This window comes from Rhinopithecus roxellana, chromosome 18, assembly GCF_007565055.1.
Source record: "Rhinopithecus roxellana isolate Shanxi Qingling chromosome 18, ASM756505v1, whole genome shotgun sequence".
Lineage (NCBI taxonomy): Eukaryota > Metazoa > Chordata > Mammalia > Primates > Cercopithecidae > Rhinopithecus > Rhinopithecus roxellana.
In genome coordinates, this window is record NC_044566.1 from 43339533 (window position 1) to 43362171 (window position 22639).

At 41.8% G+C, this 22639-nt stretch overlaps 1 protein-coding gene, 1 long non-coding RNA gene and 1 pseudogene across 4 annotated transcripts in view; 2 read left to right on the forward strand and 1 right to left on the reverse strand.

The window, feature by feature from the left end:
- CDADC1 (cytidine and dCMP deaminase domain containing 1) overlaps window positions 1-5397 on the reverse strand; it is a 50320-nt gene extending 44923 nt beyond the window's left edge. For both annotated transcript variants that reach the window (XM_010363842.2, XM_030921877.1), the window contains exons 1-2: window positions 5128-5397; window positions 4280-4377 (exon numbers count right to left, since the gene is read on the reverse strand). In XM_010363842.2, coding sequence (XP_010362144.1) covers window positions 4280-4377; window positions 5128-5209 — 180 coding nt within the window. In that variant the 5' untranslated portion in view covers window positions 5210-5397. The remainder of the gene's footprint in view (window positions 1-4279; window positions 4378-5127) is intronic.
- LOC104662748 lies at window positions 224-1895 on the forward strand (annotated as a pseudogene). Its single transcript, XR_004054623.1, has one exon. The product of XR_004054623.1 is annotated as a protein FAM204A pseudogene (transcript).
- Window positions 5398-5406: 9 nt separating the features above from the next.
- LOC115894525 lies at window positions 5407-18642 on the forward strand. Its single transcript, XR_004054624.1, has 2 exons — window positions 5407-5615; window positions 18193-18642. It is a non-coding gene; the product is annotated as an uncharacterized LOC115894525 (long non-coding RNA).
- Window positions 18643-22639: the final 3997 nt, after the last annotated feature.

Sequence of the window (22639 nt, forward strand, 5' to 3'; positions counted from 1 at the left end):
TGCTGGGATTAGAGGCAGGAGCCACTGCGCCCAGCCTAAAAGTCTTAAATCTCTAAATATTTGTTTCTAATCTGGCTCTTCAAAATAAATTTTATCTGGAAAAAAAAAAACCCACAAACATAAAATCCCTAACAGCTTGGAAATCTACTTTCATAAAACAATACTAAGCTATTAACAAGTAGAAGGAATAAAAGAACTTCAAAATTAATGAAGGAAATGAAGAGCTTTCTCAGCCATTTGTAAAATGTAGATCCAGAGTAGGGGATGAGGGTGAGAAATATGGAATAACAATGCATAACATTTTAAATAATGTTTTACTATCTATAAAACACTTCACATAGGATTGGGGGAGGAAACTATGCCAAGAGATATCATTTTATTATGAGAAGTGAATATCCTCACATCCCGTTAAAATTCCTCAGTGCAATTCCTATACCGATAGGATAAAATCTAAACTCCTTTGTAAGGCATACAATGCTTTTTATGATATGATTCCTGTCTACATTGTCGAGCTCCTTTCCAGTCTCTTCCCTCTGCCTAATTTCACTTTCTGGCCTGAGGACCACAAATTCTCTCATTCCTGCAAGCTTTTCCATGTAGAGTTCCTTGGCTTGGGCAATGTCTACTCATTCTTCATGTTTCAGTGCAAATACGACCTTCTCTGTGAATCCTTCCTTCACTTCCCCATATAGAGCCTGGCTCCCAGTCTTGCCAACATCTCTGCTTATACTGTGTACTCACTCCACCAATTCTATTTTAATTGTTTAAATGCCTAGTGTTTCTTCTCATTAGAAAATAAAGACCATGGCTGCCGGGCAACTGCTTCCTGACAGCTCCAGTTAATGGGACTGCCAGCAGGCTAGACATCCTTTGCCAGAAACTGCAGCGCTTAGTTCTGTGCCCAGTTCTGTGCCTGAGAGGGGATTCTGCCTGTTTTGGGATTGGAGTGGGGCATTGCCGCCAGAAAACCTGCAGAATTCCGGGTTGTGCAGCCAAGCAGGAACAGGTGTACTTTACTAGACCCATCCTCTTGCAATCTTGGACCTTAAGGAAAGATGTGGAGTGGGCTGCTACCTCCTGGCCTAAATGAAAGTGATGCTGAGTCAAACTCTGAAGATGAAGTTACGTTGGAGAACTCTGGACTTACCTTACAGGAAGATAAACAGGATGAGAGTCTCAGAAAAACAGAAATCATAGGTTTCTCAACAGATGAACCAAAAACTGAAACAGAGTCAAATGTAAATGCCTATGAAAAGTGTCCTTCTGGAATTCCCATAGACATGTGGAATACATTTCAAGAATTGCATAAAAAACATTCTGAACAGAAAAGCACAACCTCAAGATTCAGAGGGAAAAAAAGAAAACGCTCCAGAAAAGATAAATTGAAGAATGAAAAAGAATCTCATAGTGAACCATCCTCAAATGAAACCCAATGGAAGGAGCTTACTCAGTATTTTGGAGTCAATGATAGATCTGACCTGCCTGTTAAAAGGAAAAAAGTTGAGAAGTCAGGCCTTGAAAAAGAGAATAGACCAGGCTGTGGAGGAGTGGAATATTGAGAAGGCTGAGGAACTTAGCAACCAGCTAGCTACTCGAGAGCTTGGTATAAAAATTGCCAAAGCAGTTGCCTGCCACAACTTTGTAAAAGCCAAAAAGGAGGTTGAAAATTCACAGGCTGCCCGAAAAATGAAGAAACTCACATGGGGGTTTGAAGCAAAGAAGAGATGGGAAACCAAAAGCAACATGGGATACACGTAACTTGCCAGAGTGCTTCAAGACATTTGTAGACTCGGATGCTCAATTTACTGAGAATGTTTTCCTGCCTACGTTAATATGTCAGAAAATTGATAGCACTAAAACAAGAATAAGCATAAAATTTGGGATTTTGATTATCAGCTCTTTTCAATCTTTCTTTAAGGACTTTGTCCTGTTGAAGTGAATAAAATGAAGCATTCTGCTATTTGTATAAGAAATGTAAGAAAAAAATATAGAAAGAAGAGGATAGGATTTTGTTTATTTGTTTGTATGGATGGACCCTCGACATAAAATCACTTTGGGCGCTTTTCATTCATTTGGTTTAGCATGGCCAGTGAGCTTCTCGTACTTATTTTTTTTTTTTTTTTTTTGAGATAGAGTCTCACTCGCTCTGTCACCCAGGCTAGAGTGCAGTAGCACGATCTTGGCTCACTGCAACCACTGCTCCTGGGTTCAAGTGATTGTCATGCCTCAGCCTCCTGAGTAGCTGGGATTACGGGAGAACGTCACCACACCCAACTAATTTTTTTTTTTTTTTTTTTTGTATTTCTAGTAGAGACGGAGTTTTGCTGTGTTGGTCAGGCTGGTCTTGAACTCCTGGCCTCATGATTCACCTGCCTCTGCCTCCCAAAGTTCTGGGATTACAGGCATGAGCTACCATGCTGGCCTTGTATTTTCTTATCTGTACCCAGTGTAACTACACATTTACTGGAACTGTGTTTTTAAGATTGACAGTTGTTTATAATGGATTAGCCGTAAGTGCCAAAAAGTCTCAGTTGATATTATCTTTACAAATAACTTGACCTTAATGTTATAAAAGTAGTTACTATTTTTTTATTGGAGGCAGACTTGATATTTCAGAATTGCATAGTAAAAGCAATTTATTAATTTTTGTGTACTTTCAGATAAACTATTACAATAAAGAAAGGGGCAGAATATAGTATTTGGAAGATGATTTAAATTCAGCAATGCCTAAAAATGTCTTCCTAAGTATCTTTCTCAGTCATGTCATTCTTTAAATTATGAGATGGTTCTTAGAAGAGAAAAATGGTGTAATTGTATTAAACAGACAATTACAACTCAAGATAACATAACTTTGAACCTTCTAAAAAAAAAAAAAAGAAAAGAAAACAAAGACCATGTTTTTTCTGCTTTGTGTCTCCAGTGCCAAGCACAAAACCTCATCCACAGTAAAATGAAAAGAGTAGGTAGTCTCCTAAGAGTACTGTGGAAATTTAAGGATTTATAGTCTTTCTCTGGAAAATCTAAAGCAACCTTTCAGCAGAATTATTGGTAAGTTGGAAACCTCAGCGAGTACATGCAGAATATAACTACAACTTTGTGAGAGTAAAATAAAAAACCTCATGCTTAAGATTGGAAGTACCAAAATGTTAACAGTAATGTTAGAGTGATGAGAAGTCATGGGTAATTTTCTGCCCCACCCCTCTCCTTTTACCTCTGTTTTCAAAAATGTCTTAAATGCTCAACTTAACCTAGTACTATTTTCCAATGGCTGTGGCCCCCTATAAAAATTAATGCCAACACCCTAAGCTTCCAAAATTATCAAACAGAAATGATGAGAACCTAGCATCATGCCATTCCATGCATGGAGGAAAATGAGAACCTAGCACCTTGTTGCCCCAAGGGTAGGAGAAAGAAAAGACGTAGCATGTCCATTTTTCCAATTCCAATATATTGGCTTTTGTGATTATTCTTACTATACATTTCTGATTTTTTTTTTTTGAGACGGAGTCTTACTCTGTCGCCCAGGCTGGAGTGCAGTGGTGCAATCTCAGCTCACTGCAACCTTCAATGATTCTCATCCATGAGAACTGTTCAAGTGATTCTCATGCCTCAGCCTCCTGAGTAGCTGGGACTACAGTGGATACCACCATGCCTAGCTAATTTTTGTATTTTTAGTAGAGATGGGGTTTCACTATGTTGCCCAGGCTGGTTTTGAAGTCCTGACCTCAGGTGATCCACTCGCCTGAGCCTCACAAAGTGCTGGGATTACAGGCGTGAGCCACTGCACCCGGCCCATTTCTAATCCATTTTGATCCTGTCTTTCAAGATCCAAAAAGAGACTACTTCCATCCAACATTAACCAATTAGCATTCATATAATGGTAGAAGCTAAAGGGTATATCCTAGGTAAAATAAGACATGGTCTCTATCTCCAGGCAATTTATATATTTCTGTGGCAGAGGGGCAAACTACCTAGATAAAACACCAACAGTATATACAATTGGGGGAAATTATGTGGTATAGACAATAATATTATTAGCCAAACTGACATATGAATACCATTAGTACCTGATAAACATGGCAGTCTCAGAAAGTATTTTTAGAATGGAAGATGACTTATTACAGCTAGGAATTATAAAGTGTCATGTTAATCAAGAAAGGTAATTTTAAAATCTTTAGGCTTGTTAAGTTTGGTTTTAGGTATGACAGAAACTGGAGCAATAAACTCAGATTTTATACCATTGCGTTTCTAAGGAGAAAAACTATGAAACAAATTATACCTGAGATTTTTGCCTCTGGGCTTCTACTGCTGGGAAGAGCTCCATCCAGAGGCTGAGCAGAGTGAAAAGGTTGACTTTAGAAAGTCTTGGTATCTGACCTACAGAAGAGACGACAAACACTTTAAAACGTGTTACTAATGGCGAAAAAGGGAGCCAATCTCAATGCCACTTGGGTGCTGCAACATAAGCCCAGCTGCTTTCGTATGAGGCACACAAAAAGATTAGGGTATAAGAGAGTCAGAAGTATCTTAGCAGGAGACGCTTCAGTCTTAGTCGTGGCTACCTCCTTTTCCATTTAAAAAGTTGGGCCCTCTTTCTCCAGCCCTCACCCTGCAGGAAAAAACGGTACAGCTAATACACATAGCTGGGGGGACAACTCAAAGCAAGCTGTGAAAAGTCCTCGCGTCTGACGTCGTCGTGGTGCAAGCTTTTCTTTGGACTGTGCTGGGGCGTTGCTAAAAGGAAAGCTATTAGTACACAGCCCGAAAAATGCGCTGACCTTCGACGGTAAAGCAGTCGAAATACAGGAAAGCGTCACGTGCGGTTAATTTGGAAATCAAGGCAAAAGCGCGGTTTGGAAATATTCAGGCTCTTTGACCTCAGAGCACCAGCTCTACGTCCTGTGAGAAACAAATAAGAGGGGTAAAAAGTCACACTTCAAAAGCCGGTCCGACCGAGCCGAGCGGTTCTGGCGACCGAGGAGGGGACACGCAGAGGGCGGGCAGGAGACATCCAGAAGCAGTAGGGGAGGCAAAGAGGTGCAGACAAGGAATCTGGAGTTCAATGACAGGAGACGCACAGGGTAGAGCGAAAGGTAGGGTGGCGGGAGCAGGGTCCGGGACACTCACCGGTCATGCTGCCAGTCTGGGTGCTAACTGACCGCCCGGCCCTCGCGCTCTCCAGATTTTGCATCTGCCCAGCTTCTTTCATCCCAAACCTAGCGTCCTCTGCTGCCAAGGAAACCTCTCCCAGTCAGACATGATCTTGGCCTCAGCGTCCCCGCCTCTCGCCTCCTCTCAGCAACTGTAAGGCAACGGCCCACTAGGCGCAGCCAGATGACGCCTCAAGCTTGACCGCCACTTCAGGGCTCCTCGTGTGACGTCATAGAGAGGCGGGGCTGCGACGCCAGAGGGCTGCCCCTCGGCCGGTGACCGAGTTGGTAAGCACCGAGCTGTAAATCGCTTGAGACCTGTATTTGGTTGTGTCGTTGGTTTTGCCAAGTAAGGTCACTTGAGGATTTCTTGGCTCGAGGTCCCAGGTTGCGCAGACTCTGACTGCATCGAGTTGAGAATTTTGGTCAGAATGTTAAAGTGGAAACCTACCCCAGGCTGTCATGGTCAGTGTTTTAGAGAACTTCGTGGGTGGGGTGTGGAGGTGGGCGGTCCAGGATGTTCTGTCATCAGAGACTGGCGGGTTCTGGGGAACTTGGTGCCCTGGAACACAGCAGGGACGTTCTGCTTCTCATCAAGAACATGAAGACGTAAAGAGGTGGAATTGTAACAGGGAAAAAGGTGAGAGGAGGCAGTAGGAACGATTTTAATTTCTAATGTCTAGTTTATTTCCACAAAACATCTATATCATACCAGTTCTTTGAAATGGGCTCAGACTTGTTTCATGGCCTAGATCAGCACTGTCCAGTAGAACTTCCTGTAATATTCTATATCTGCACTGTCCAATATGGTAGCCACCAGCCACATGTGGCTATTGAGCATCTGAAACGTGACCAGTACAACCAAGGAACTGCATTTTTAGCTTCATTTAGTTTTAATTAATTTACATTTTAAGTAGTGACATGTGACTATTGGCTACTATTGTATTGGACAACATCACTCTAGACTCTCCTCCTGGAATTCCTATTAGGTATCGGTTAAACCATCTGAGGTTTCAAATTATTATTTTTAAAATATTCCATCATTTTGTTTCTCTGAGCCACATTCTGGCTAATTTCTTCAGATCTATCTTTCAGCTTGCTGTTTATTTCTTTGGCTGTGTAGAATTTTTTCTAATTCGCCTGTTCTGGGCTCTTCAGGTGATTTGACTATATCCAGAGAACTCCATTCTGCACCTTTCCTGAGGTCTCGACTTTGTTGACAGTGCTTTCATGGCAGTTAACACTAAGGCTTAAAGACAGGGCATGGACTAGGAGAAAATATTTGCAAATCACGTATCCAACAAAGGACTCATATCCAGAATATATAAAGAACCATATAAACTCAGTAAGTAAACAAACAGTCCAGTTAGAAAATGGATCAAAGACTTGAATAGTCATTTCACCAAAGAAGATATACAGATGGCAAATAAAAATGTAAAACAGTGTTCAGTGTCATTAGCCTTTAGGGAAATGCATATTAAAACCACAATGAGATTCTACGGCACACCTATTAAAATGGCTAAAATAACAAGTACTGACAGCACTAAATGCCGGTAAGGATGCCGAGCAACCGGATCTCTCATACATTGCTGGTAGGACTATAAAATGGCATAACCACTCTAGAAAACAGTTTGACAGTTTCTTATAAAGTTGCACATATGCTTATCATATTACCCATCAATGACACTCCTGGGTATTTATCCTAGACAAACCAAAACTTATGTTCAAACAAAACTCTGTACATGAATGTTATGGTGGCTTTATTTTTAATAGTCAAAAACTGAAAACAGTCCGGGTGTGGAGGCTCATACCTGTAATCCCAGCACTTTGGGAGGCCGAGGCGGGTGGATCATGAGGTCAGGAGTTCGTGATCAGCATGGGGAACGTGGTGAAACCCCCGTCTCTACTAAAAAATACAAAAAATTGGCCAGGTGTGGTGGCTCACGCCTGTAATCCCAGCACTTTGGGAGGCTGAGGCGGGCAGATCACGAGGTCAGGAGATCGAGACCATCCTGGCTAACATGGTGAAACCCCGTCTCCACTAAAAATACAAAAAATTAGCTGGGCATGGTGGCAGGTACCTGTAGTCCCAGCTACTCGGGAGGCTGAGGCAGGAGAATGGGATGAACCTGGGAGGTGGAGCTTGCAGTGAGCTGAGATGGTGCCACTGCACTCCAGCTTGGGTGACAGAGTGAGACTCCATCTCAAAAAAAAAAAAAAAAAAACAACTGTAAACAAGCCAAACAGTCCTTAGTGAGTGAATAGAAAGCAAACTGGAGTACATCCATGTCATGGGACACTACTCAGCCATAAAAAGTAATGAGCTATTGATACATACAACTTGAATGAATCTCAAGGGCATTGTGGTGAGTTTTTAAAAGCCAATCTCAAAGGGTTGTATACTATATGATTCCATCTAGGTACCATTCTCAAAGCCAAAAAAAAAAAAAAATAGCAATGAAGAACGAAGCCATGATTGCCAAGTGTTATGGTTGGGACAAGGGTCTGACTGTTAAGAGGTAACACGACAGAGTTTCTTTGTGATGACAGTTACTCATATCTATACATCTGATAAAATTCATAGAGCTATACACCGAAAATGCAAAGTGGTACATTCAAAACTAGTAAAACACAAATAAGATCTATACCTGTATTAACAGTATTGTACCAGTATCAGTTTCCTGATTTTACCAAAGTGCTATGAATATGTAAGACATATTGTTGCGGAAGCTGGGTGAAGGGTAATATAGGAACTCTTTATTATTTTTGCAACTTTCTTTAAGTCTTAAACTCTCTAAATAACTAGATAGATGTATATATACCTATATATGTTATATGTGTGTATGTGTGTGCGTGTGTGTGTCTGTGTGTGTATCTTTGATCCCCAGCAGTCTAGATCTGCTGTGCCCTTCAAACAGTCATTAGCATTATTGCTCATTAACCTCTCTTTGGACTCCTGGTCTCATTCATTTTCAGTCCTTTAGTATTTCAGAGCAGTTTAAATACTTGGACTATTTCTCTTACTTTCTTGCTAGCTCAGCCACATTTTATCCTGCATTTTTAGGTATTTGTAGCTGAAATATTTTTCAGACTAGGCTAACTTTTCCACAGTATTGGTGGAATAATTGTTCTGCTACAGAGGAATAAGAGAACTAAAAAGGATTATAAAATGAAATTTTCCCTAAGTGCTGAGAAGTGGACAAGCTCAGAGCCGCTGAGTTCTACAAAGGTCAGTTTAATCAATAAAATGGTTCTTAAATCAATAAACAATTCTATATATCAAGTGGAAAGAGCATGGGTTTTGGTATGAGATAGACAAGCTGTATTCACACTCTAAGCACAGAAGTTATTTACCAGTTGCTGTATCAGTTGGCTTAGACCCAGCTTGTTGTGGGTAACAAATGTGAACCCCCAAAATCTAAGACAGGTCTCAGTTAATTTAGAAAGTTTATTTTGCCAAAGTTAAGGATGTGCGCCCATGACACAGCCTCAGGAGGTCTTGACGACATGTGCCCAAGGTGATCAGAGCACAGCTTGGTTTTGTACATTTTAGGGAGATGTGAAACATCAATCAACATATGTAAGATGAACATTGGTTTGGTCTAGAAAGGTGGGACATCTCAAAGTGAGGAGGGGGCTTCCAAGTCTTAGGTAGATGAGAAACAAATGCTTGCATTCTTTTGAGTTTCTGATTACCCTTTCCAAAGGAGGCCATCAGATGTACATTTATCTCAGTGAGCAGACGGATGACTTTGAATAGAAGGGAGGCAGGTTTGGCCTAAGAAGTTCCCAGCTTGACTTTTCCCTTTAGCTTAGTGATTTGGAGACCCCAAGATTTTTGTTCACACAAATAACTATGAAATCTCAGGGGCTTGCCCCAACAAAGGTTAATTTTTACTCATGTTACGTGCTGCTGCTCCTGTGAATTGGCTCTGGGATCCAGGCTAAAGGAACAGCCTCTGTCCTTTCTTTCTTTTTTCCGCCCTCAATTCCCCTGTATGTGACTCATCTTCCTAGCATGCTAGTTGCTTCTTTGGCTTTCCAGCCCCTTCCTCTGCCTCTGCTGTAATAGCCCCTTCTCTTCGAAGGGGAGGGGAGGGGAAGTTATCAAATGGCTTTTTGACTGAGTTACGCAGGGAAGAAGGAAGGGAGGAAGGAAGGGGCCAGGGAAAGAAGGAAGGAAAGCATGATGGTAAAACATTTATCACAAATTTTCATGAAGCCTACATGATCCCAAGTAGTACGGTGCCTGGCAAAGCACAGGTGCTGAATACTGTTGATCGTCCCTCTCTTTTTCATCTTTCATTTGCCTATTCTCTGTAGTAGCCTAAGTTTTCTTTTACTCTAGGTCCTGTGGATGGGGAATGTTAGTCTTAGCAGTGTGTTTATTAGGAAAGAATCTTCTCAACAAAGCAAGCTGATGGTCTGTGGAGTTGATCATAGGCACTGAATCTGTAGCTGTATCTGCTGATGCTGGTGGTGCTTGTGGAATACCTGGCTTGTGGAAGAAAATGTACCTCACACTCAATTTTCCTCTTGCGTGTAAGAAGGCACTCCATGACCAGTGCTGGAGACACTGCGTTGTAGCAGATAAAGGATTTACCCATAGGGTCACAAAAGGAGGAGGTGGGAGGGAATCTTGAATCCATCTGTCTGAGGAGTTTGGGGCTAGAGTCTTTAGGGTTTTGGAGTGGGCCCAGGTGTGGAGAGTGTTGATTGGTCGAAGAGTGCAGAGTGAAGTCATGGGACAGGGAGATGAAGAAGCTGTGTTCTCGTGCTCATCCTGTTCTTCTGTAAGGGTCTCCAAACTGGTTGCTGAAATTTGGGTCTGAAAAACATCTTAAGTGATCCTTAGACAAAAGCCTTATGATTCTGTCAGAGATCATCTCTATAGGGACAACAGGGATGCAAATCAATTTTTAAACAGTCTTATTGAAGCAGGATATTTCCCTGACCCCTTTGTAGGCCTCGGAATAGGGGTGCCCCGTTTACTCAGCCCACAACTCTGAACTCCTTGCGGGAGGGAGCACATGAGCAAATGAGGCAGGAACTGGAGTACACAGCCACTGGAATCAACTGGCCACTTTGTCGCCAGCAGGAGTGAACGCCACTCATTGAGACTCACTGCTCTCCACCCCTTATGGGAGGGAGCACACAGGGAGCAGGTACAGGAGCCAGGGTGAGCACTTTTGAGCACCAGCAGAAGCAAACTCCATGTGTGCCCCAAGGCAGTGTCTGATGGGGTGCCTACAACCCCTGAAGCCCCAGAGGGAGTATTACAGTGGTCTTTTAGCTCTGCCATCTGCAGACAGCTTAAGTGTTAACAACTCTGCGGCCCTCCCTCTGCCTTTCCATGTGAGGAAGCTGTCTTCTACCAGTGAGGGCAAAGGGCCAGTGTGACAGCCTTTTGCATCTGCACTTATGGCTCCTGGACTCTTGTTTGGCATCCAGGAGAAATGAGTTTGGACAAATGAATTGAAGGATGGTAAAAACAGGATTTTATCGCTGATAAAAGTGGTCCTCAGCAGGAAGGGGAGCTGAAAAGGGGATGTGCTGGGAAGGTAATCTTCCCCTGAAGTCTGGCCGTCTCTGGCCAGATTCTTCTCTGAAGTTATGCTGTCAAGCTGTCTCTCTGAAGTCAAGCCACTTCTCTCCAATGTTGAGCCATAGTCTCTCATGTCAAGCTGCTTCTCCTTTCTGCCAGCTGAGTCTGGAGTTTTTATAAGCACAGTATAGGGGGCAGGGCAGGCCATGGGTGGTTTTGGAAAAGGCAACATTTGAGCGGGAAAACAGGGATGTAAGTTCTCATTTTGGGTTGCAGTCTCGGGCTTTTTGGCTTGAAGATGGGGTTTGCCAGGGACCTGCCCCTGTCTCCTAGAATTTCTCTGCCTCCTGTCTCCATCATTATGATCTTAATGTCAGAAATTCTATCTCTAGCAACAATGGGGATGCAAATGGTCAGGATCTAGTGACCTTTGGTAACAAGGAAGTGGGCTGAATTGTGGCCTGATTAGTTCTTCTTTTTTTTTTTTTTGAGACAGTCTCACTCCAGGCATGTTGGAGTGTAGTGGCACAATATTGGCGCACTGCAACCTCTGCCTCCTGGATTCAAGTGATTCTCATGCCTCTGCCTCCTGAGTAGCAGGGATTACAGACACATGCCACCAAGCCTGACTAATTTTTGTATTTTTAGTAGAGACCAGGTTTCACCATGTTGGCTGGGCTTGTCTCAAACTCCTGAACTCAAGCCATCCACCTGCCTTGGCCTCCCAAAGTGCTGGGATTACAGGTGTGAGCCACTGTGCCTGGCTGATTAGTTTTTTTGTTTGTTTGTTTGTTTGTTTTTTTGTAGATACGGACTCTTGGTCTGTTGTCCCAGGCTGGAGTGCAGTGGCACAATCTCAACTCACTGCAACCTCTGCCTCCCGGGTTCAAGCATTTCTCCTGCCTCAGCCTCTGAGTAGCTGGGACTATAGGCACATGCTGCCATGCCCAGCTAATTTCTTTTGTATTTTAGTAGAGTTGGGGTTTCACCATGTTGCCCAGGCTGGTCTCAAACTCCTGAGCTCAGGCAATCTGCCCACCTCGGCCTCCCAAAGTGCTAGGATTACAGGCGTGAGCCGCTGTGCCTGGCTGATTCGTTCTTAATTATAACTATTTCTGTCCAGAGCCCAGCATGCCATTCTTGTCAACCCTGTGGGGATGGTTTCAGTTTGGTCATTTTGGGCAAAAAATGTGATTATCACCACCACTCTGAGTCCGGAGATTAAGGTTTCCTAAACAATTCTCAGAAGGCCATTCCTGGCAGCACTGAAACCCTGAGGAAGCAAAGAGAAACCTGAAACAAAATCCAGATGCCCTTCAGGAATATGTGCTTCGTTATGGAGGGCAGTGCTGCCAAAGAGAAATGACTTCTCAGGTTTTCCATACATTGTCCCAAATGGTCTTCTCGGAAAAGTAAACTTGGTGCCATGTTGATTAATGTGCTACAGAGTAAGAAGGTTCAGGCAGCCCTGGAAATGGTGCTCCCCCGAGGTGGGAAGGACTGGTAAGCCCACTTTCCCTTGTTCTCCCAAGCTCTCTACCAAAAGGCTGCCTGAGAGGGGGTGGGCAGAGCGGCCTGGGCAGCACAGTCAATGTCCAAGCTCATTTTGGGTCCCTGTTTGTGTGGTGCCTCTGGACTGTCAGGTAGGGCCACCTGGGTTCAGATATTTCTTAATCAGCATCCCTATAGAAGTTCTCTAATTAAACACATTAGAAATCAACAGAAGGAGGGCTGGGTGCAGTGGCTTGTGCCCATAGTCCCATCCCTTTGGGAGGCCGAAGCCAGAGAATTACTTGAGGCCAGGAGTTCAAGACCAGCCTGGGCAACATAATGAGACTCGATCTCTACAAAACATTTTTTAAAATTAGCCAGTTGTGATAATGTGCAACTGTAGCCACAGCTACTCCAGAGGCTAAGGTGAGAGGATTGCTTGAGCCCAAGAGTTTGAGGCTACAGTGAGCTATGATTGCACCACTGTACTCCAGCCTGGGCAACAGAGTGAGACTCCATCTCTAAACAGAAATAAAGAAGAAATCAACAGACTAGAGGGAGAAGTAGGGATGAGAGGATGGATAGAAGAGGGAGTAGGGAGGAAACTAACACTGATGGAATATCTGCTATGATCAGACACCCTATGTAACAATAATGATAATAGTAGTAATAATATAGTATCTTATATTATTGAGTGTTTACTATGTTCCAGGCTCTGTTCTAGGTACTTTATGTTTATTATCTCATTTGCTCCTTCTAGCAACCTTGTGATGTGGGCAATATTATTTAGCTCCACTTATAGGAACCAAGACATTCGGTGACTTGCCCCAATAGACATAGCTTGAAAGGGGTGGGGGCAGGATATGAATGGACATTATGACTTCATTTAATGCCCTCAACAACCCACTGATACAGATTTTTATCATCTCCACTATGCAGGTGAGGAAACTAAGACCCTCAGACCAGCAACATCGCCATCACATGGGAGCTTGTGAGAAAAGCAGAATCTTGGGCCGCACTTCAGACTTTCTGAGTCAGAATCTGTACATCCACCACTGGGGTAGGCCAGTGGGCTCCAGTGATTCTCAAACTGGAGTATGCGTAAGAGTCCCTCAGAGACTATGTTAAAACCTGGATTTCTGGGTCCCAGCCTTAGAAATTCTGAATCAGTGGTTTTTAGCTAAAGTATTTTGGCCCTCTGTAGAATTGCTTTTACCAAAAGCAATTAATAGCAAGCACTTTTTGGTATCATATTATCTGCTGATGTTAACTGATGCCAGAAGCAAAATTTTCATACCAGATTCGAGCAAGTGTCAAAGTTTTATTTGGCCCAGAGGTTACAAACTTTTTTGGAAAGTCCCAGATAGCAAATATGTTCGGCTTTTCAGACCATTTAGTCTGTGTCACAACTATTCCATTCTGCTGCAAAAGCAGCCATAGATGATATGAAAATGACCGAATGTGGCCATTTTCCAATAAAACTCAATTAACTCCCCCTCATTTAACTCCTAAATTGAGTGAACCATCAGTGGCGGCAATGAGACCTAGTTCAGAATGTATTTGAGGAACGGGATTTAAATACTTGAAGAGAAAAGGATTCTCTAAAATAGCTAAGTTAGGTACCATATGCCTGGTTAACTTTCTTTAGGGCAATGAAACCATACACTTTTGGGTTAACTGTTTTAAAAAGATTTTATTTCTTTTCTTTTTTTTTTTTTTTTTTTGAGACGGAGTCTTGCTCTGCCACCCAGGCTGTAGTGCAGTGGCGGGATCTCAGCTCACTGCAAGCTCCGCCTCCCGGGTTTACGCCATTCTCCTGCCTCAGCCTCCTGAGTAGCTGGGACTACAGGCACCCGCCTTGTCGCCCGGCTAGTTTTTTGTATTTTTTTTTTTTTTTTATACTTTAAGTTCTAGGGTACATGTGCATAACGTGCAGGTTTGTTACATATGTATACTTATGCCATGTTGGTGTGCTGTACCCATCAACTCGTCAGCACCCATCAATTCATCATTTATATCATGTATAACTCCCCAATGCAATCCCTCCCTCCTCCCCCCTCCCCCCTCCCCATGATAGGCCCCAGTGCGTGATGTTCCCCTTCCCGAGTCCAAGTGATCTCATTGTTCAGTTCCCACCTATGAGTGAGAACATGCGGTGTTTGGTTTTCTGTTCTTGTGATAGTTTGCTAAGAATGATGGTTTCCAGCTGCATCCATGTCCCTACAAAGGACGCAAACTCGTCCTTTTTTATGGCTGCATAGTATTCCATGGTGTATATGTGCCACATTTTCTTAATCCAGTCTGTCACAGATGGACATTTGGGTTGCTTCCAAGTCTTTGCTATTGTGAATAGTGCCGCGTATTTTTAAGTAGAGACAGGGTTTCACCGTATTAGCCAGGATGGTCTCCATCTCCTGACCTCGTGATCCGCCCGTCTCGGCCTCCCAAAGTGCTGGGATTACAGGCTTGAGCCACCGCGCCTGGCCAAGATTTTATTTCTTTAGAGCAGTTTTAGGTTCACAGCAAAATAGAGTGGAAAATAGAGATTTCCCGTATGGCCCCTGCCACACACATGCACAGCCTCCCCAACTGTTAACATCCCCCACCAGAGTGGTGCATTTGTTACAGTTGATGAACCTGCATTGACACATCATCATTACCCAAAGTCCATAGTTTACATTAGAATTCACTCTTGGTGTTGTACATCCTCTGGGTTTGGGCAAATGTGTAGGGACATGTGTCTACCATTGTAGTATATCATACAGAGTAGTTTCACTGCCTTAAAAATCCTCTGTGCTTTGCCTTATTCATCCCTGCACCCTAACTCCTGGCAACACTAGTCTTTTTTACTGTCTCCATAGTTTTGCCTTTTCTAGAATGTCATATAGTTGGAATCATTGTATGTAGTTGTGGAGGCTAAAGCAACTCCATCTTGGATGCCAATCTGCCATGTTGACTTCTTGATTAACCTCAATTTAGGGAAGGCTGCTATCTTCCATTTTATCTACGGTTCCTTGTGTGAGAGCTTGTACTTACTGTAAATCCTGCCCTTAGGTCAAAATGACCTTGACCATAAATTCTGCTCTAGGCAGATTCACATAGCATCTTGCCTTTCCCTGTAATTGTCCTACACATTCCTTCCCTATGACATGGAAGCCCTGGGTCTGTGGGGGTCATAGTATGGGAATCTAATACCTTGTCTGGTAGCTGCCCAGGACATTGTGGCTTCTCTTCCTAAGTCCCTATTCAATTTTTTTTTTCTTTTTTTTTCTTTTTTCTTCCATGAAAAACTGAATGTGTCAGCCTCTTTCTTGGCCTCTTAGCTTCTGCAGACTTTAGGGGTAGATTTCCATAGACCTGCCCATTGCAGAACAGTAGTCTTTTCAGACTGGCTTCTCTCTTAGTAATATGCATTATTGAAGTTTCCTCCACGTCTTTTTGGGCTTCATGGCTCATTTATTTTTAGTGCCAAATAATATTCCATTGCTTGGTTGTACCACAGTTATTTATCTATTCACTTACCGAACAACATCTTGGTTGCTTCCAAGTTTGGACAATGATAAAAAAAAAAAAAAAAAAAAAAAGAAGCTTCTGCAAATCCCCATGTGCAGGTTTTTCTGTGGACATATTTTCAACTCCTTTGGGTAAATACCAAGGAGTATGTTTGTTAGATCATATGGTAAGAGTATGTTTAGTTTTATAAGAAACTGCCAAACTGTCTTCCAAAGTGACTGTACCCTTTTTTCATTTCTAACAGAAGTGAATGTGTAAACCAAAAATAAAATTCTAAGCCCCTCAACCATCTGATTGGACCCCTCCTCTCAGCCAGGGGCATCCAAAGTTAACCTGAAAAACTAATTCAGGTCAACTTTCAGGCCATGATGGGAAGGAAGAGCTGGACCTGCCTCATTATGCCCTCCTCCATTTTGGAATTACTGATAGAATAGAGTCTTTAAGTCTGATAAGAACTTTTACAATCTATTCTCTCTGAAGCCTTTTACAATCTATTCTCTCTGAACCTGCATGATAAAACTTTGGTCTCTACAACTGCTTATCTTAACCCAGACATTCCTTTCTATTGATTCCAGGTCTTTAGATAATAACTCTTTCAAACAATTGCCAGTCAGAAAACCTGTGAATCCACCTATGACCTGGAAGCCCCCGCTTCCAGTTGTCCCACCTTTCCAGACCTAACCAGTGTACATCTTACATGTATTAATTGATGTCTTATATCTCCCTAAATTGTATAAAATCAACTTGTATCCTGACCACCTTGGACACATGTTCTCAGGATCTTCTGAAGGCTGTGTCACAGGTCATTGGTCACTCATATTTAGCTTAAAGTAAATCTCTTCAAATATTTTATAGAATTTGACTCTTCATTGACAAACAGGAGCTCTGGTTGATCCACTTCTCATCTGCATTTGTTATTGTCAGTGTTCTGGAATTTGGCCATTGTAATAGGTATGTAATGGTATCTTGTTTGGGGTTAATTTACTTATTTAAAAAGGCTATAAAATCCTAACACTTTTTCAGTTTCAGCAAGGTAATCTCTCTTTTTACAGGGCTATGCTTCTATGATTTGTGTGCTATTAATTTTAAAAATGTGACAACAAACTTGCATTCCCCCAGAATATCAAACAAGAGTTCCCTTTAGCAATGTCCTACTTTTATTCAAGGAGTCATGTTATTTTCTAATAATAGAAAATGCGACAGGGCACAGTGACTCATGCCTGTAATCCCAACACTTTGGGAAGCCAAGGCAAGTGGATCACGAGGTCAGGAGTTTGAGACCAGCCTGGCCAACATGGCAAAACCCTGTCTCTACTAAAAATACTAAAATTAGCCAGGTGTGGTGGTATCATACACTTGTAATCACAGCTACTTGGGAGACTGAGGCAGGAGAATTGCTTGAACCTGGGAGGTGGAGGTTGCAGTGAGCTGAGGTTGTGCCACTGCACTCTAGCCTGGGTGACAAAGCAAGGCTCTATCTCAAAAAAAAAAAAAAAAAAAAAAAAAAATGCGTAGCAAAAAATTTAAGTAGTCACTATTTAATCATTTTCCAAGTGTGGGACAGTTTTTCTCATTGGCTTTATAAGAAAAAGCTCTAGGACATTCATTATGCTTGCTTTATAGATTGTTGTTGAGGACATAGTTTTCTAGCTTTTAAGATGTCATCTTGGAACACTTGAAGGATCGATTCTCCTGCCTCCCGTGAATCATGTAAACTTCTTAACCATACACCAGGATATGAATTTTATGTCCTCACTTTCCTCCTGGTATAATCTTATTTTGCCTATCCTAATTTTTTGTTAGTTTCTGCTTTCCCCATTTACTTCATTTGTGTTTTATTTTAGATGCTTTTATAAATTGCTTTATATGCTTTTTGGAACACAAATTTATTTTAATAAAAAGAATGTTCAGATTTGAGGACTCTTTAGTTCAAAGTGCCTTGAGGAACAAGAGGGAGTTAGTATTTGCATACTTATGCAATAATACACATATGTCTTGTCAACAGCTAAAATGTAATTTATTCACATTTACATCGTCACTCACATGACAAAAGCTGAATGTTGTTAGTTTACATGTGCATCACATACATTTCACCTGAGTGACCTAAATAACCTGGACAGTTGAAACTGCCGTTGCAAAGATTATGACAGTGAGGAAAATCTAGCATGGCTGACCCTGTCTTGCTTCTAGGTTCACAGGCTGGCTGTCCTCACTCATTCCTGGTCATAGGCCAAGCTAACCATGGGAAGAATTTAGTTTATAGTTTAACTTGAAAGTAATAGTCTTTCCCTAAACTGACCCTCTTCTTGTCCAGGAACTAAAACTGCCTTTGTAAGTCTAATGAAAGGCCACGAGGTTAGGATTATGGAACGGCCTGAATTCTGCTAAATATGGGCATAGTTTCCATAATCTCTTACTGCCCAGGAGTCATTGCTCCTATAGATGATATCACTATTGTAGAACCTAAGATTGATCTTGTGATGTGTTTTTCAGAGTTTTGCATTCCGGTAACCAACTGATCTTACCCGGACCCATGATGCATAACTCAGCTGGTCCTGTGGCCCACACCCAGAGGCAGATTCAATGCATGAAAACCATTTTCCACACCCCTATGATTTCATCCCAACCAAGCAGCAGCATCCATTCCCTAGCCCCCTGCCCACCAAATTATCCATAAAAACTCTGGCTTCTGAGTTCTCAGCAAAACTGATTTGAGTAATAACTCCAGTTCTTCCAGTTGGCTGGCCTTAGTTAATTAAACTCATTCGTTACTGTAATACCATGTTCCCAGTGAATTGGTTTTGTCTGTGTAGCAGGCAGGACCAACCCATCAGACAATCATACAGTTACTCTGCAGTGCTTCTTTTTAATTTGCTTTTCAAACACATTTCAAATATTATTAGATTGAAATAAACTATACAAAATTGCTTTTCCTCACAAAAATGCAGTATTTTGTGTATTATTCCTAGGTAAACTACAAAACTTTTATTTTTGTAAGATTTTTTTGCAAAAATAAATCAAGATGCTTATGCATATAAATCAAGATGAGGCAATGAAAAAAAAAAAAAAAAAGAATAACCAAAGAGAGACAAATCAGTTGTCAGTGTCCATGAACTCATGTTCTGTATTGCTTGTAAAACAGAGAGTTCATGTGTGTCTGCTAAAAAGCTGATGGCCCTGTTAGGGTAGAGACACAACAAAGGGGTGCAAGCCCCAACAACACATGTGGGGGCATCAGTGAGGTATCCCTCCATTCAAACTGTAACTCCTCCTTCCTTCCTCCCTTCCTCCCTCCCTCCCTCCCCTCCCCTCCCCTCCCCACCCCTCCCTGCCCCTCCCTGCCCCTCCGCTTCCCTCCTTCCTTTCTCTTTCTTTCTTTCCTTCTCTTTTCTTTTCTTTTCTTTTCTTTTCTTTTCTTTTCTTTTCTTTTCTTTTCTTTCTTGATGGGGTCCCACTATATTGACCAGGCTGGTCTATAACTCCTGACCTCAAGGGATCCTCCCAACTCCACCTCTCAAAGTGCTGGATTACAGGCTGAGCAACTGGACCTGGCTACTGTCCATTCTTTGATGAAGACAAAGTTTACCCTGAAATCCTGTTCAGGTGAGCACACAGTTTCTATCACTTTCTGGTAACTTCCTAAACTATTCCTTATGGAATGGTTTTAATAGTGCACTTAAAACACAATGTATTTAAGTTGGAAGCTTCATTTTTTTGTATAAATTGTTTTCTCCCTCCTGCACTTCCTCAACATTTATTTCTTCCAAAAACTGATAACTCAAATCCTGCTCATTAGGTCGGTAGATTATAAATGTCATTCCCAAAATGACTTCAATCCCTTCATCATGCCACTGGCGGGCATCGCATAGAAATGAAACTTGATACTTTCAATACCATCTTCTTGGAGACAGAGAAGTTTTCAAAGCATGCAAGTTCAGGCTGTGATTATTCAACAGGTGGGACATAGATGGCTAATGGATTTGGTGGGAGGGCTGTAGCCAGATTTACCTTCAGTGACTAAGTGGCCTACATGCAAATCATAGTTTTACTTCCTAATAGTGAAAACAAAGCATCTTAAAGTATTATTTCAGGTATTGTCAGTAATTTTCGAGTTACTTTTGGAGGCTTTGACTCATTTGTATAGAGTTTGCTTTATGTGTCTATCATTAAATTCAAACCATGTTTCGTATTAAGACTTATGTTAACCAAGTGACATGACCTGACTTCTGGTCAGTGTTTGTTGGGCTTATTTTGTGATGCTTACATTCATCTATGCTCACTCTCAGTCTCCATCCTGGGAACACAGGACCTGAAAGGATACGTAAACATTAAGAAAGAGACATAAATATCAGTCAGATATCGAGCATCATAAATTGTGGACAGACGGAAGCTCTTTGCCTTTCCGTCTGTATTTCCACTTGATCTTCCAGCAGTGGAGCTCCATAGAAGTGCGTCTAGATTGGTGAGTCACTCTGTATATGTCAGCATGGTGTTACTCTGGCATGTTGAGCTGGAGATGTCCTGTATCTTAGTATAAGTGCTTTGAGGTGCTAATCTGAGAAAATCTAAGTTTCTGAATAATGTGTTCTACCACTGGGACACTGTTTCTAATAATGTCAAAGGCTAGTTGAGATTCTAGGTTATCCTGGTAATCCCTGAAGAACTTCCCAGAAGGTTTCATTTGAACATCATGTTTAGTGGCTACATTAGTGGCTTCGTCAAACCAAAAATTATAATAAAATTCAATATTTTTTTACCACTTCATTTGTGAATGTGATACTATAGTTAAGCTGCTGCCTGTCAAGAAGATGCCAGAAGTTTGCCACTGGAATTTTCCCCCCAAAGGCTCTTGTTAAGATAGGGCATTTTTTGAGGTGGGCGGATCACGAGGTCAAGAGATTGAGACCATCCTAGCCAACATGGTGAAACCCTATCTCCTCTAAAAATACAAAAATTAGCCAGGCATGTTGGCATGTGCCTGTAGTCCCAGCTACTTGGGAGGCTGAAGCAGGGGAATTGCTTGAATCCCAGAGGCAGAAGTTGCAATGAGCCGAGATGATGCCACTGCACTCCAGCCCGGTGACAGAGCAAGACTCCATCTCAAAAAAAAAAAAAAGGCATTTTTAAGAACAAACAAAACCAATGAAATAGAAGTCTATTGATGCACAGAAGAGCACAAATGCTCAACAGCTATAAAGCTATTCCATCTAGCGTTCGTGCTATTCCGTATACCGTCCATATAAAAAACAAATGCAAGAGCTCCACTTAAATATCAAAAGCCATCATGCCTATCAGTTGAGGAAGGCCCATTTCCTCCAATTATTACATCTTTCTTGACTGCTCTAAAGAAAGGGCAGATTTAACACTGTGGAATCCTAAAAGCAGTTGCAATGACCGCTAAGAAAAAAGAACAATTTTCTTCAGATACTCCCAGTGTGACAGACATGCTTACAACAAATCCTGACTTTCCAAGAACAGCACAGTGCGTAGACACCTTGGGACTATTTCTCTAAAAGCCCAGTAGTCTGGACGTTCGTTTTGGAAGGAAACCTGATGGACACAAATATACTTGACCACACCACTACTCCCTGATCAGCCCCTACTATGTGTGTATGGAAGACACCACACATTTTGGGCAGAAAGACTGATTCTTAAAAACAAACAAGTCAATAGCTAAGATATGGAATCAACCTAGGTGCCCATCAATGGATGAATGGATAGGAAGATGTGGTTTATACATACATACATACATACATACATACATACATACATGTATGCATACGTTGGAATACTATTCAGCCTTAAAACAGAAGGAAATCCTACCACTTGCAACAACACAGATGAACTTGAAGGACATTATGTTATGGGAAATAAGCCAGGCACAGAAAGACAAATACCACATAATCTCAGTCATATGTGGAATCTAAAAAAATTGAACTCATAAAAGCAGAGAGTAAAACAGTTACCAGGAAAGGGAAGCAGGGAGAGATTGGGGCGGTGTTAGTCAAAGGATTCAAAATTTCAGTTAGAGGGATTAAATTCAAGCAATCATGGTTGAGTGCCGTGCCTCATGCCTGTAATCCCAGCACTTTAGGAGGTCGAGACAGGAGAATTGCTTGAGGCCAGAATGGGCAACAAAGTGATACTCTATCTCTACAAAAAACTTAAAAATTAGTCAGGTATGGTGGCGCGTGCCTGTAGTCACAGTTGCTCAGGAGGCTGAGGCAGCAGGATCACTTGAGCCCCTGAAGTCGAGGCTGCAGTGAGCCATGATCACGCCACTGCACTCCAGCCTGGGTGACAGAACAAGACCCTGTGTCAAACAAGAAAAGAAAAGAAAGCAAATCTATTATACATCGTGGTGACTATGGTTAACAAACATAAATTGTATATTTGAAAATTGCTAAGAGAGTAGATTTTAAATATTCTTACCAAAAAAAGTATGTGAGGTATTAGATATGCTAATTAGCTGGATTTAGCCATCCCACAATGTATACAACATATATCTATCAAGACATCATGTTGCATACAATAAACATATACAATACAATTTTTATTTGTCGATTTAAATAATTTCTTTAAAAAGTGCTGAGCATAGTTTGGTGCTGCCGTTGGGGGCTCAGGATCAGTGTGATGGACCTCACCATTGGATGTCCCACTTTTCCTCATTCCTTCCTGTCAGTCTCAGTTACTCCATCTCTGAACATCACTGTTCTGTTGCTAACAGCCCTTCCTCTCTTGTGCCATCCTATTGAATGCTTTTAACATGCTATTGGTGGGCACAGCAGATAACCCAACTTGTTAGCAACTGTATTTTAAATGAAAATCAACCTCATGGACTTGAAAGCTTTATAAAAAGCGATTTTAGGTGCAACAAGTCCCTTTTGTTTAATTCTAGTACACTTCTTTCTTTTTTTTTTTTTTTTTTGAGGCAGGGTCT